The sequence below is a fragment of the Bos taurus genome, chromosome 4 (genome assembly GCF_002263795.3).
Source record: "Bos taurus isolate L1 Dominette 01449 registration number 42190680 breed Hereford chromosome 4, ARS-UCD2.0, whole genome shotgun sequence".
Taxonomy (NCBI): Eukaryota; Metazoa; Chordata; class Mammalia; order Artiodactyla; family Bovidae; genus Bos; species Bos taurus.
The window spans coordinates 116,608,391-116,623,947 of NC_037331.1; the positions used below are offsets into that span (position 1 = coordinate 116,608,391).

Sequence of the window (15,557 nt, forward strand, 5' to 3'; positions counted from 1 at the left end):
ACGTAGATTAGAAGAACAATATCTGAGTCTAACATACTGGTTTGTCAAGTAGGTTCTGAGCCAAGAGGGCAAACCGACTTGAAGACAGAGTCTGGGGTAAATGCATAGCACATGAGCATAGCTTAAGACAAATATTTCCATAAGAAGAAGGCATTGGTTAACTCAAGGTTTGAGAATACTTAACTTCAGGTGAAACCAGGTGTCATTATGGCAACACTGTATTTTAAGAGAAACGTCTTTTTAAATGTGTATAGAGAAGAAAATCCCATGGGTGGAGGAGCCTGGTGGACTGCAGTCCGTGGGGTCGCTAAGAGTCGGACACGACTTCACTTTCACTTTCCACTTTTATGCATTGGAGAAGGAAATGGTAACCCACTCCAGTGTTCTTGCCTGGAGAATCCCAGGGACGGGGGAGCCTGATGGGCCTCCGACTCTGGGGTCGCACAGAGTCGGACATGACTGAAGCGACTTAGCAGCAGCAGCAGTAGAGAAGAAAAAAATATTGCTAGTTTGTTTCCTCTTGCCGCTTAAGAGAGATAAAAATGTCTGACACTTGCGGCTATTTCCTTGGTTTGGAGACCCCTGGCCTTCCTGCCTGTTACCCTCTCAATTGGAAGGAAAGAGAAATAGAAAGAGCAGAGGACACATCACCAAATTGGGTTTTGACCAACATCCAGGCTTAAACAGCCCTGGGAAGTCCCATGCCACAGCACATCTGGAGTCCCAATTAGGAAAAGGTCCCAGGCAGCGCATCCGTACCTCGTGTGAGATTTCAGAGATTGGAGTTCACGGTTCCTGCTTATAATCAATCCCAGGATACAAACTTACATCATCATCCGTCTGTGAACAAATCGCTGCCCTGGTTTCATGTTAATGCTGTTTGTGGTGTAAAACTTGGCCTGTTGTTAAGCCTGGGACTCGGTTGGCCAGGTCCCCTCCAGGGGCTCATGGATCTCCAGATTCACCCTCCACCTTATCTGTGGCCTTGCAAGTCTTGCACTCACAGCAGGCAGTCACTCACAGTCACTCAGAGTCAGGGCAGCAGTGTCCAGGCAGGTTAGAAGCAAGGTCAGAGGGCTGTTCTTTGTCTCTGAAGCCTGAACAAGAGTATTTATTTAATTTCCCAAACAGAGCCTTTTCACGTTGGTTTCTGAGCCATTTGTCATGGTCCTAACAGGATTTGATAGCTTCCCTGACAACTTCCTTTGTTTCCAGGGGCTTTCCAGTTGGCACAGGTGGTAAAGAACCCGCCTACCAATGCAAGAGACATAAGAGACTTGGGTTTGATCCCTGGGTCAGAAAGATCCCCTGAAGGAGGGCAAGGCAACCCACTCCAGTATTCTTGCCTGGAGAGTATCGTGGACAGAGGAGCCTGGCAGGCTACAGTCCGTGGGGTCATAGAGTCGCACATGACTGAAACGACTTAGCACAACACACTGTGTATGATTTGAATATACGTGAATAGAAATGAATTATATCTGAGATAAAAGGCAATAAATGGAAAGGACATTGTTTCTATCAGCACTGTTTAAAATTGAAAGAAGATAATCATGAGAAAAATCAAATCTACTACATTTATTATGTACACTATTTGTTTCCGTAATTAAAAGCTATTTCTATGCATTGCTTCTTTGTGATATTGATATAATCAGGATTAATATGCTCCTCAAATCCAATCAGCATATACAAATTGTACTTGGCAAAGACAACTAAATTATCTCAGTTTTTAAGAAATCTAGTGCACCGTAAAATGCCATACATTTTTAACATTTTCACCATGGATAAGACTTTCAAAAACTGTTAATAAGGTAGTATTGTTAGGCAAAAGTAAGCAAAACATAAAATTAGCTTATGTATTATACTGTAGCTCAAACACTAAAGAATCTGCTTGCGATGCAGGAGACCGGGGTTCAATCCCTGCGTCGGGAAGATCCCCTGGAGAAGGGAATGGCAACCCACTCCAGCATTCTTGCCTGGAGAATCCCATGGACAGAGGAACCTGGAAGGCTACAGTTTATGGGGTCGCAAAGAGTCGGACATGACTGAGCAATTAACACACACACATTATACTCAAAGTGAAGGACTGAATTTTATCTTATTTTTGGCAGAGTACATAAAATAATTTGTTGCATTGCTATATATTTTTGTATCACAATTTGGGGAAACAAAAAATAACCATCTTCTGCTAGCTACCAATGCAACTTTATTTCTTTAAGTTTTTTTAGCTTTGAAGAGTTCCTAAAGCACGCAGAACAACTAAATTACTGATGTACTTACTGTAAGTGCAAAGCACTGGGTAGTTAGCACGTGAAGAAGTAACTAGCCAGTGGGTGGTCATGTGTGAGATTTTCTTTGGGAAGCCTTTTGCTAAGAACCCCAGCATGTTTCTTGGCATCCCTGTTGAGCACGGCTTTTTGTTTTCCCTCCCTATCCTCAAGCATCCAGATGCATTCCTTCTGTAACATGTAACGCCTTGTACCTGGATGTGAGATGTAAGTCCTCCTGTAACAGAGCTGGGAATGAAATAGCTGTAACAGAATCTCACAAAGAGGCACAAAAGGTCTAAGTCGAAAAAACGACCACATACCACAGCCATCTTTCCTTCAGCCCAGAGCGCTCCCTCTTGTTCCAGGAGTCCTGCCTGTTGTTCCACAAGCAACTTCGATGCCTGGTGACTCAGACTCGTGATGGGATGGATCTGTTAAGTGCATCACACATTTTTTAGCACCTACTTTCATGACAGCCATTATGCTAAGAATTAGAAAAATCGAATAGGTGTGGGCTCTGCCCTTGAGAATTATGACTCTAGTGGGAGAGACGAGTGTTAGTAGCAAATAAGCAGTGTGCTGCGGTGAGCACAGAGCAGGATGAACGGGGTGAGGGCCAGCAGAGAGGGAGGGCTTTCTGCCCGGCAGAGGCACGAGAAACTTCCCGAAGGGGAGACGGTCCCTGGCAGGGCCGGGTGAAGGGCACTGCGGCCAAGGCGGCAGCAGGAAGCTTCAGAGAGGAGTGGCAGGCAGGACTTGTTCGGATGCTTAATAGGGGATGGTGGGAAACTTGAGAAGAGAAACCCAGGCCAGGGTATGAAGGGCTTCGAATCGAGTGTCAGACTAAGAAGTTTGGCCAAAGTAGTGTTGGCCAAGCGCCCAGGGGAAAAAGTTTTGAAAAGCAAATGTGGAGACCACTGGAGACCCTGCAGCAGTGCAGGGGGTGGGTGACGGCCACCCAGCCCTGGGCAAGACCATCGGAAGTGACGTGAGGGGGCAGGGTGAGCAGGAGACGGGGAGAGAGTGGGGAGAGCGAAAGTGTTTGTTGCTCAGTCATGCCCAGTTCTTTGCAACCCCATGGCTCCTCTGTCCATGGGATTCTCCAGGCATTCTCTGGAGTGGGTTGCCATTTCCTTCCCTGGGGGATCTTCCTGACCCAGGGATTGAACCCATGTCTCCTGCATTGCCGGCAGATTCTTTATTATCTGAGCCACCAGGGAAGCCCAGAGTACTGGGAATGAGGGACAAACAGGAGGCACAGGCTGGGGAGCGGCAACCTAGGGGTGGGAAGTAAGGACTATTGGGTTTAAGATGGGCTTAGGGATTCATTAATATTGTTCAGTTCAGTTCAGTTCAGTCACTCAGTCGTGTCCAACTCTTTGCGACCCCATGAATCGCAGCACGCCAGGCCTCCCTGTCCATCACCAACTCCCAGAGTTCACTCAGACTCACATCCATCGAGTCAGTGATGCCATCCAGCCATCTCATCCTCTGTCATTCTCTTCTCCTGCCCCCAATCCCTCCCAGCATCAGAGTCTTTTCCAATAGTCAACTCTTCGCATGAGGTGGCCAAAGTACTGGAGTTTCAACTTTAGCATCATTCCTTCCAAAGAACACCCAGGGCTGATCTCCTTCAGAATGGACTGGTTGGATTTCCTTGCAGTCCAAGGGACTCTCAAGAGTCTTCTCCAACACCACAGTTCAAAAGCATCAATTCTTCAGCGCTCAGCCTTCTTCACAGTCCAAATCTCACATCCATACATGACCACTGGAAAAACCATAGCCTTGACTAGATGGACCTTTGTTGGCAAAGTAATGTCTTTGCTTTTGAATATGCTATCTAGGTTGGTCATAACTTTCCTTCCAAGGAGTAAGCGTCTTTTAATTTCATGGTTGCAGTCACCATCTGCAGTGATTTTGGAGCCCCCAAAAATAAAGTCTGACACTGTTTCCACTGTTTCCCCATCTATTTGCCATGAAGTGATGGGACCAGATGCCATGATCTTCGCTTTCTGAATCTTGAGCTTTAAGCCAACTTTTTCACTCTCCACTTTCACTTTCATCAAGACGCTTTTTAGTTCCTCTTCAGTTTCTGCCATAAGGGTGGTGTCATCTGCCTATCTGAGGTTATTGGTATTTCTCCTGGCAATCTTGATTCCAGCTTGTGCTTCTTCCAGCCCAGCGTTTCTCATGATATACTCTGCATAGAAGTTAAATAAGCAGGGTGACAATATACAATTAATATTGTACAACACCGGGAATACAGTTGATCCTTCATAGTAACTGTAAATAGAATGTAACCTTTAAAATTGTATAAAATTTTTTAAATAATAAAAATTTAAAATTCCAATAAAAACATCTATTAATGGAATATAAACCGTTAATTCAGGGAAAATTTTTTTAAGAAAGGAGACAAAGGTGACTCCAGATCCTTTTCTCAAATATTGTTGACAGCTGACACACACCGAGGGCTGACCCCGAGCCTGGCGTTGTTTATAAAACACATTGTGTGTGTTACATGTAGCATCTCATTGACTCCATGTGAGCAATAGAAGGTGCATACTGTTATTTCATCTATCCTATCATGAAAAAGAGAAGTTATCTTTAAAAAGCATTGTGAGGGAGAGAAAAATGCAGTTAAAAAATAAAAGTTGTAAGTCTCCAGGAAGATAGGAAATTTCTACACTTGAATTAATTTAATAAAGTAGTCAAAAATTGTATAAAACACTCTTTGGGAGATCTCCAGGAGAGAATTACTCAAAACATCATTCTACTAAAAAATTTCAATACTCAAGGAAAGACCGAGCACACAAAAAATTAGCTAAGTGAGAATCAATTTAATGAGACAAGGGACATGCTTAATTTATGACCACATATAGAACTCTGCATTTACAATTAGAGAATAATGTGTTCTCTCAAGAAACTCTTCCAAAAATGGGCCATGTGTCAGTCCGTAAACCAGTCTCAACAAATTTCAAAGAATTAATAATACAGATTTTTCTGACAACTGGTAGTAAAAAACAGTGTTTTTCATACATTTGCAGATTAAAAGTTATCAATACCAGGTTGAAGGAGAAATTGTGACAGAAACTGAAAATGCATAATACTAAGCAGTAGCGAAAATACTCTTCTCATTAAAACTTACAAACTCAAAGAGGTAATTAAGAACATTTATAACACAGTGTGATTATATTGGAAAAGAAGAAATGCTGAAATTAACAAGCTCGGTGTCAAACTTAAAAGTTAAGAAAAGGAGAGGGATGGGATAAGATACAACTGGAAGTAATGAAATTGAAAGCATAGGTACAGTATTTTCTGCATCTGACCCATGAGCCACACATGCGTGAAGAGAAGCCCAGCAGATCAACTGAAGATAAAATAACTGAACTGAGAGTGGAGCTGCTCTCCAGAAATACAAGTTGACCATCCAGGTTTAGCAAGGAAATTACCTGCTATAGCAAAGGAGACAGCAGTCACTGGGGAATATTAACAAAACCCAGTAAAAGTTGGACTCTAAGGAAAGCTGAGCACCAAAGAATTGATGCTTTCAAACTATGGTGCTGGAGAAAAGTCTTGAGTCCCTTGGACTGCAAGAAGATCAAGCCAGTCATTCCTAAAGGAAATCAACCCTGAATATTCATTGGAAGGACTGCTGATGAAGCTGAAACTCCAATACTTTATCCACCTCATGTGAAGAGCTAACTCATTGGATAAGACCCCGATGCTGTGAAAGATTGAGGGCAGGAGGAGAAGGGGACACAGAGGATGAGATGATTGGATGGCGTCACCAAATCAATGGACATGAGTAAGAGTAAGCTCCAGGAGTTGGTGATGCATAGGGAGGCGTGGCGTGTTTCAGTCCGTGGGGTCGCAAAGAGCTGGACACGACTTAGTGACTGAACAACAACAACAAAACCCAGAGTGTCCAGAGATTAATCCATGATGTCTAGGAAATAATGAAAAATTACCTTACATACAAAGAACCAAGACAGAATGGGAGACAATCTCAATATAAAAGTAATTTAATCTGATCATAAAATGAACCTTATTTTGGAACTGAGAGACAAGGATTTTATAAGATTCTTTAATTGTCCTCAATGAGTTAACGTGATCATGTTTTTAATAAATGAAAATCCCAAAGGAAAGCCTCAGCAGAAAAATAGGAATAATAAAAAGAACTGAATGGACATTCCTGAACAGAAGAACACAGATTCTAAAATTTTTTAAATTCACTGTGTGGATTTGATAGTCCAATAATTGTGGCAGAGAAAAGACAAAGTGACTTTGATGATAGATCAATGGAAATGATTCAAGGTGAACAGAGAGAAAAAACTCTTTAATGATCAGAGCATCCAAGGCTGTTGGATAACATCAGGGTGCCCAATATATGGGAAACTGGAATACCAGAAGGAGAGGAGACAGATAAAGGAGTAGAAAGTTTATCTGGAAAATAAGCAGCTGAAGATTTGGTGAAGATATAAATGTGCAGATACAAGACGCTCATTAAACATCAAACAAACAGGAAGCAGGCCCCCTCGAAAGTGCATCGTCGTCAAACCACTGAAAACCACAGACAACAAGTAAATCTGGAAAGCAGCAAACGTGCCCAGAAATGACATGCAGGGAAATAATTCAGTGCATAGTTGACTTCTCAGTAGAAACTGTGGTGACCAGAAGACAGGGAACAGAACTTCCACTAAAAGGAAAAAAAAAAAACTAACCTAGAAACCTGTGTTATAAGAAATACCTTTCAAGAATGAAGGCTAAAGGAAAAGACTTTTAGACAAAGTTAAAAGAATTGGTTGCCAGCAATTCATATAATCAGAAATCCTAAAGAAAATTCTTTAAGAAGTAGGAAAATGATATCTGATGGAAACTCATATTTTTGATAAAATTATTACCATCAGTAATGGTAAATGGATAAATGCAAAAGACAGTGTTTTGTTTTTTTGCTTTTTCTTCTTAATGTCTTTATATGCTATGATATTGTTATAAACAATAATTATAGCATTGTCTTGTGGAATGTATAAAGTATTGATGTAACACACATAACAGTTACCACAGGATGAGACTGTATGTGGACCTGAAACCTGAAAAGTTTCAACCGTGTCTTTTATGAGAAGTGGCACATGGTTAACTCTTTGTAGATGCTGCTAAGTTGAATACATATTAAAATCTCTAGGACAACCACTAAAAAAAAAACAAAAGCAAAGAAATACAGCTAAAAATAGGGAAATTAAAATTGTAAAAATTATTCAAACAATAAAGTGAAAATCAGGAAACAAGAAAGAGGAAAACAAGAAGTAAAGGAGAAAAGTAGAAAACAAACGCACACCCCGAAAGAGATTACAGACCAAACGCAGTCATAATAATTTCATTAAATGTGCATCCGGTACATTCACCAGGATAGACCACATCTGGGGCTACAAAAATGTCTTAATGAGCTTTAAAAGGCTAAAATCATGTACCGAATATTCTTTGATCCAGTGAGTTTAAACTAAAAATCTGTAAAAAATAAGAAGACCAGAATAACTTTACATATTTGGAAATTAACATATTTCTCAATAATCATTGGGTCAAGCAGATTTTACAGGGAAAATTAGAAGTAATTTGAACTGAATAGTAACATAATTCAGCGTACCAAAATTTGTGAGATATAGGTAATACCATGCATGAAGGAGAAGTTTTAGCTTTAATAGTCTTACTAAAAGGAAGGGAAATGAAACCAAAGTTCTAAGCTTCCATCTTAACAGACTAGAACAAGAAGAGACAACTAAACGCAAAGCAAATAGAATAAAGGAATAAAAAAGAAAAGAATGTATTTCTGTGGAGCAGAATTTTAAAAGCATAGAAATGATAACACCGCTGGAATTAATCCTGTCCACACAGTGCTTTCCATTCATCAACTAATTACTGTGTGAAATGCCTTTACCTTCATACTGGCTCAGTGTCACCCCCTTCACTCAGATAATATTATTTCTTTTTTAAAAAATTTTATTTGAGTATAGTTAGTTTACAGTATTGTTAGTGTCAGGTGTGCAGAAAAGTGAATCAGTCATGCACATACAGGTATCTCCACTCTTTTTCGGGTTCTTTTCCCGCTTAGGTTATTACGAAGTATTGAGTCAAGTTCCGTGTGCAGTGGAGTAGGTCCTTATTAGTTATCTTAATGTTATGTATAGTAGTGCACATACGTCAATCCCAATCTCCGAATTATTATTTCTTCTTCCCATTGTGCACTCTGCCTCCTGTCTACCTACTATCCTTTCAGAAAGTTTCAGTTCAGTTCAGTCGTGTCCGACTCTTTGCAACCCCATGGACTGCAGCACACCAGGCCTCCCTGTCCATCACCAGCTCCCGGAGTTTACTCAAACTCATGTCCATCGAGTCAGTGATGCCATCGAACCATCTCATCCTCTGTTGTCCCCTTCTCCTCATGCCCTCAATCTTTCCCAGCATCAGGGTCTTTTCAAATGAGTCAGCTCTTTGCATCAGGTGGCCAAAGTACTGGAGTTTCAGCTTCAACATCAGTCCTTCCAGTGAATCTTCAGGACTGATTTCCTTTAGGATGGACTGGTTGCACCCTTTCATTTATAGTATGTATACACAGACACAGACACTCATGCCTACGTGCCGATACACTCACACACACACACACCTCTACACGTGTACGATTCAGTGGAATTGCTCTATTAATTGTTTTATTTTTTAATATTTAATTGGAGGATAATTGCCTTACAATATTGTGTTGACTTCTGCCACACAGCAATGTAAACCAGCCGCGAGTACACACACGACCCCTCCCTCCGGAGCCTCCCCCACCCCCATCCCATCCCACTCCTCCAGGGAGCCACAGAGCACCAGGTCGGGTTCCTTGTGCCCATTTAGCAGCTTCCCACTGGCTGGCTGTTTCACACATGGCGGTATATATGTGTCAGTGCTACCCTCGATTCATCCCACCCCCTCCTTCCCCCACTGGGTCCAAAGTCTGTTCTCTATGTGTCTCTATCCCTGCCTGAAAATCAGTTCATCAGTTCCCTTTTTAAGGAGATATTTGGAATTTCAGTTGATTTACAAAGGACCAGTGTCACTGAAGATACAACGAATCGAGTCAAAGATACACGTAAGGGCAGAGCTGCCAGTTCCTCCAGACGTAGCAAAGGGAGCTGTGGACCAAATGAAAGCGATCTTGCAGGATATAGATGTGGGTTTGCTCCTGTGCACGTGTACAGATTTCACCCTAACGTTTCAGACGCAGGGAATCAATCCCTTTAGTACCAACCACCTTCCAACTCTTGCGGTAGAAGGTTCCATAATCTGCTCATCTGTGTGTCCCACTCCAAAAAATTCTAGAATGTTCTAAAGATTGTGTGTACTTGCACAAGTATAGCAGGAGAAACGATTCAGAGAGAAGCTTCATGTGCAGTTATATGGAAAGGAACTGAATATATTTCACCGTATTTAATGGATCCTTCAACGAAACACAGGATATATTTTTGTTGGAGCTGGTCAGTTCATTTTACCTAAATGTCTATCAAGAGCTAATGAGTTCCTTGGTGTTTCATGTTTCTTTTTTATCTCCTCTCTTGTAGATAAAGAATTCATCTACCGAGAGCAGAAAGGAAGTGTGATACTGCGGAATGTTGAAACAAATACTTCTACGGTGTTAATAGAAGGCAAAAAAATTGTAAGTACTCCCTTTAATGACCAGGATAATTTCAGTTTTCCCGCCTTCGAGTCAGTAAAGCAGAAAATGATTTTAGGTTTCAACTTTTAGTATAGCCAAGCAGAAGCAATAAATTTATAATACTACAGACTGAGCAGCTAAAGATAATGTGAGACTGAAACCACACTAATTTAATAAGATGAAAGCATGGTTTCTCTAAGTGTACAGAAAGTTTCTCTGCAGGTGTTGGAAACAAGTGTTGCATACCACTTATAATTGAAAGACAGTCCTAAGGCTTTGCACATTTACAGAACAATTGGGGGTAATGCAGAGAATACTTCAGGATGGCTTGCTCGATCTCATTTTTTAAAAATCGCATCCTCACATGCACAGGGAATATTAATTTAGGCACTGACAGTACTTACTCTATAATGACATTAAGTGATGTTTATGCTTTGGAACAAGGACGGAGTCGATATGAATGCCAGTACTTCATCATTGGGAATACCTGTTTTCCCAAAGATAATGGCATTAAGATCTGGAGCTCTTGTACAGTTAATGGTATTTATTGAAGAATTGACTGAAGTTACGTACCAGAAATCAATTTAAAGAGCATCAACTCTTTTTTTTTTTTTCACATATGTTCACGCTCATTTTTAGAAGGAATCAATCTTCAGCTTTAGGGAGCCTATCCTTTTCTCGTACAATATGCTGAAAGGAAGTCACGGGAAGAAACTAAGGCAAGTCTGTTAAAAGAGAGACTTGAAACAGACCAAGAATTTGCAGTCAGAACAATCATAACAGGCATCCGGTGTGAATGAGAAACACAAGGAATCCTGGAATTCTGGGATCTGGGGATTAGAGCCCATGGTGGTGGTGTTGGGAGGGGTGGCAGGGGAAGAGCTGCCTAGATTTACAGCTAAGGATCCTGAGCCCAGTAAGAGAGTGAGCTTGAGATCCCTGGGTGAGGACTCAGGCTGGTCCCTGGAGCCTCCATCCCAGACAAGAAAGGATGAGAGGACCACTCCATCTCTGTGCTGCCCCACCCGCCACCCACACAAATGCTGCCACACCTTCTCCAGAACACGAAGCTTGCCTTTTGAACACTCTTCATTTCTTTTCGGTGTAGTGACACCTTGTTCTTTAAAAGTAAGCATTTTAGTGGTGTTTAGAAAGAAATGGATCCCGCCCTTTACAGAGACTGTTTGCGGATGTGAGGGAGGCCTGGAATGGCTGTATGATGGTATAATTCCCAAAACGACAGGTTTATTGAATTCAATAGTATTCTGGCAAAGTAGGACCTGACCCAGAAAGAATGAATGTGCCTGGCATTTTTTTGTGTTAAAAAACCGTCTGTGATAGAATGACTGCCCTTAGAAAAGCTGATTCAACTCACTTAAACATACAGGAGCTGCAGAAATGGTTTTCTAATAATAATCGAGAGGAGAAAGTAATGGGACCGTTGCTGAGGGTAAGTGCGTGTTGGTGTCAGGATAGCGCCGACACTTCCTGTGAGCACATCGGTTTGCTGGCAGCAGGTGCTGTGCGTACAGCTGCGTAAGACTAGGAATGGCCTTCTCTTTCTCAGATCAATACCGTGTGACAGATCGAGTATTGTAACCGAAGTTGTTTTAGCCGAGCAATAAAGCAACTTTGGAAAACACCTTGGGTAGAGAAAAAAGGAAGAATTCTTCTTAAAAATCGGAAGGCATATCCTATGTAATGAAATTTCTTCTTAACATGTCATTTATCCACTCACGTCAGAAACATTTGTTGACCCCCAAAGGTGTACATACATTCTGATTAATACTGTTCATGATCAATCCAGTTTATTCCTGGCTCAAAGCTGCATGTAAAGACTCCTATAAACAGACCTCATATAAATTCAGTTCGGTTCAGTCGCTCAGTCTTGTCCGACTTTTTGTGACCCCGTGGACTGCAGCACACCAGGCCTTCCTGTCCACCACCAACTCCCAGAACTTACTCAAACTCATGTCCGTTGAATCCGTGATGCCATCCAACCATCTCATCCTCTGTCATCCCCTTCTCCTCCCACCTTCAATCTTTCCCAGCATCAGGGTATTTTCAAATGAGTCAGTTCTTCGCATCAGGTGGCCAAAGTATTAGAGTTTCAGCTTCAGCATCAGTCCTTCCAATGAATATTCAGGACTGATTTCCTTTAGGACGGACTGGTTGGATCTCCTTGCAGTCCAAGGGACTCTCAAGAGTCTTCTCCAACACCACAGTTCAAAAGCATCAATTCTTCAGCGCTCAGCTTTCTTTATGGTCCAATGCTCACATCCATACATGACTACTGGAAAAACCACAGCTTTGACTAGACGGACCTTAAGAGGAAAAGTCCCTGGCGGCCTGCATCATCATTTAGAATATAGAAGCTCTGGATTTAAGTTCTTTTGAGCCAGTTAAACTTCTTGTTCTTCAGCGCCTCCGTCTGCAAGTTAAAGCCGATGGAGCGATCCAGCCTTGAGATGGCTGTCTGCCCTGTGTGTTTTCAGGAGCAAACATGAAGAAAGGGAAGCACAGTGCTCTGGGGCGTTGGGGTCAAGGGACCCTCTGCTCCCGGGAGGGTGCGTGGGCTGCAGAGAGCAGGAACACAGGGCAGTGGCTCTCGTCTGATCTGCCCTCTTCCCTTTGCGATGATGGCTCACCAAGCAGTCTCTCCTTGTTCAAAACTCAGAAGCTTGAGATTGTTTCAGTGATAAAGGTAAGCTGAGAGAGAGAACTGTGCTACCTGTGAGGCTACCTGTAATCTTCAGGTTTATCTTAAAACGACCCAGAACTAGTGTGACATGAACATGAAGCAGTGAATGCCTGGGTCAGGAGTTTAGACCATTAACCTGCAGTCTGACCCCTAACCTCATTCTCCTTCCCCAGCCTCACAAGCAAGGTCCCATAGGGTGGGTACCCCAGCCCACTGGCCTTAAGCATCGTCCTGGCTCCTTGGCTTCTGTGACTGGCTCTTTCCCGGGATGGATCAATGGAAGGGAATGAGACTGAATGCCACTCACACTAGCCAATCTAGCAAAAGAGTTTATAGATCATTGATGATTATGCAAACGAGAGCTTGCGCTATGCTGGGCTCACCTGGAGGGGTCTCACTTGCCCCCCAAACAACTTCCTTTAACAAAAAGGAGGTCATTTGTCCCTTCTCACACCTTCAAATGGTGGAAATCAGATCATGAAATATTTCAGAACTCCACAAATAGTTTAAGCTGTGAGCTCAAGGAGACATTTACATTCTGTGGTAATTCCATCCTGGTTTGCACTGTTAACTTGCATTCTTTGGGGGTTTTTATGTTATCTTCTGATGGGCGTTTTCAGACCCTTATTATTTGGTAGTGTATGGTATTTGGTGTGACATGATAATTGACTTCAGGAAGCATTTACCAAAAGATCCTGGCCAGGGGACTTCCCTGGTGGTGAAGACTTTGCCTTCCAATGCAGGGAGTGCAGGTTTGATACCTGGTTGGGAAGCTAAGATCCTGCATGCCTTGCAGCCCTCCCCCCCCCCCACCAAAAAAAAACCCAGAAAGCAGAAACAATGTAACAAATTCAGTAGAAACTTTAAAAATAAGTCCACATCTGAAAAAAAATCTTTTAAAAAAATCTTGGTGCACTTTCTGGTTTTTTGAATACTTTTGAGGCGTTCCTTTTAGATTTCTACGGGAAATGAAATCACAAGCACGTCGTCTGGGAGCCGGGGACCCGTGCTGCTCAGCTGTAAAGCTCATCGGAGGCAGGTCCGGCCTGGTTTAGTTTTGTCTCTTCCACGGTGCTTGGCACTGTGACCTGCACACAGTAGGTAGTCCATAACTGTGTATCGTGTGAATGAACATAAAAGGTCACAAAACAGGAGTGAGCCGTCGGTCCCCCGGAGCATCAGTGCGGTAAGGATGGGGGCGGTTTCTGACCCAGCTCCTCCCCACGCTGGCGTTGCTGTCTGCTCGGAGCGGCAGGCCTTCAGGCAGCTGTGCAAGCTCTGTGCATCCTCTCCCGCCTCCCAGGAGCGTTTTCTGGACGACATGAGAAGACAGACGTGGCAGACCGGGATGTGAACGTCAGTCAACGCGGCTCAGGATTGTGGGAGAGCCCCGGCGGATCAAGGCTCCGGCAGGATGAGCCAGTGGCGGCTCTAAATAGAGATACCCAGGGAGACTAGGTCAGCAGTGCTGGATGGAGGATTAGCATCCTTGGCTTTGAGCCCCTTCCCTGTAGGACTTGGGTCTAGGCTGTGTCCCAACATGAGGCGGGTGCCTTCCCTCAATTTCTAAAAATAAAGTCTAAGCCAGCTTTCACGTGGACTCTGTGCACGCAGCACTCATTTTACTGAGTTTTTCAGATACTGTGTTTTTTCCACAAATTGAAGGTTTGTGGCCACCTACGTCAAACAAGTCTTCTGGTGCCATTTTTCCAACAGCATTTGCCCACTGTGCGTCTCTGTCGCATTTTGGCAGTTCTCACCATACCTCAGGTTTTTCACTTTGTTTGTTATGGGGAACTGTGATCGGTGATTTTTGATGTTGCTATTATAATTCTTTGCAGGGCACCCTGGGGAGCACCCGTATAAGAAAGCAAACTTAATTGAAAATGTTGTGTGTTCTGACTGCTCCCCACTCCCAGCCATTCCCCTGACTCCCTTTTCTCAGTCTCTCTGTTCCCTGAGACTCAACAGTATTGAAATTGGGCCAGTTAATGGCCCTACAAGGTCCTCTAAGTATTCAAGTGAAAGGAAGAGTCACATTCCAGGCCTCTCACTTTAAATCAAAAGTCAGAAGTGGTGAAGCGTAGTGAGGGAGGTCCTCAAAAGCCACAACAGGCCGAAAGCTAAGCCTCTGGCCATTTACCCACGTTGTGAATGCAAAGGAAGAGTTGTTGAAGGAGGTGAAAAGTGCTCTTCCAGTGACCACACGAATGATAAAGCAAAATAACCTCATTGGTGTCGTGGAGAAAGTTTTAATGTTCTGAACAGAAGATCTGAACAGCCACCGCATTGCCTTAAGCCAAAGTCTAATCCAGGCAAGGCCCTAACTCTTCAGTTCTCTGAAGCCTGAGACAGGTGAGGAAGCCGCAGGAGAAAAGTCTGGAGCTGGCAGAGGCTGGTTCGTGAAGTCTGTGCAAGGAAACCGTCTCTCTAGCATCTAGTGCAGGGTGAAGCCAGCAAGTGCTGATGTAGGAGCTGTGGGTCATCCAGAAGACCTAGGTAAGATGATCAGTGAAGGTGGCTACAGTAAGCCACACAGCTTCAATTTATTGGGCTGGCCAGAATCTCAGCAGACGGACCAGATGAACTTTTGGGCCAGCCCGATAAATGAAACAGTCTTATGTTGGAAGAAGACAGCATCAAAGACTCTCATAGCGAGAGAGAAGTCAATACGTGGCTTCAAAGCTTCGAGGGACAGGCTGACTCTCACAATGAGGGTTAATGCAACTGATGACTTTCGCCTGAAGCCAGTACTCATTTACCATTCCAAAAGTCCTAGGGCCCTTAAGAATTGGGCTAAATCTACTCTGCCCTGTGTTCTATAAACAGAACAACAAAGCCTGGATGATGGCTCATCCGTTTACCACACGGTCTGCTGAATATTTTAAACCCACTGTTGAGA

At 43.1% G+C, this 15,557-nt stretch overlaps 1 protein-coding gene across 5 annotated transcripts in view; it reads left to right on the forward strand.

Annotated features, from left to right (window-relative positions):
• The window catches only part of DPP6 (dipeptidyl peptidase like 6), a 1,065,758-nt gene that overhangs the window by 774,530 nt on the left and 275,671 nt on the right, over positions 1-15,557 (forward strand). For all 5 annotated transcript variants that reach the window (XM_024990441.2, XM_024990444.2, NM_174040.2 and 2 more), the window contains 1 exon segment: positions 9,860-9,954. In XM_024990441.2, the coding sequence (XP_024846209.1) occupies positions 9,860-9,954 (95 nt within the window).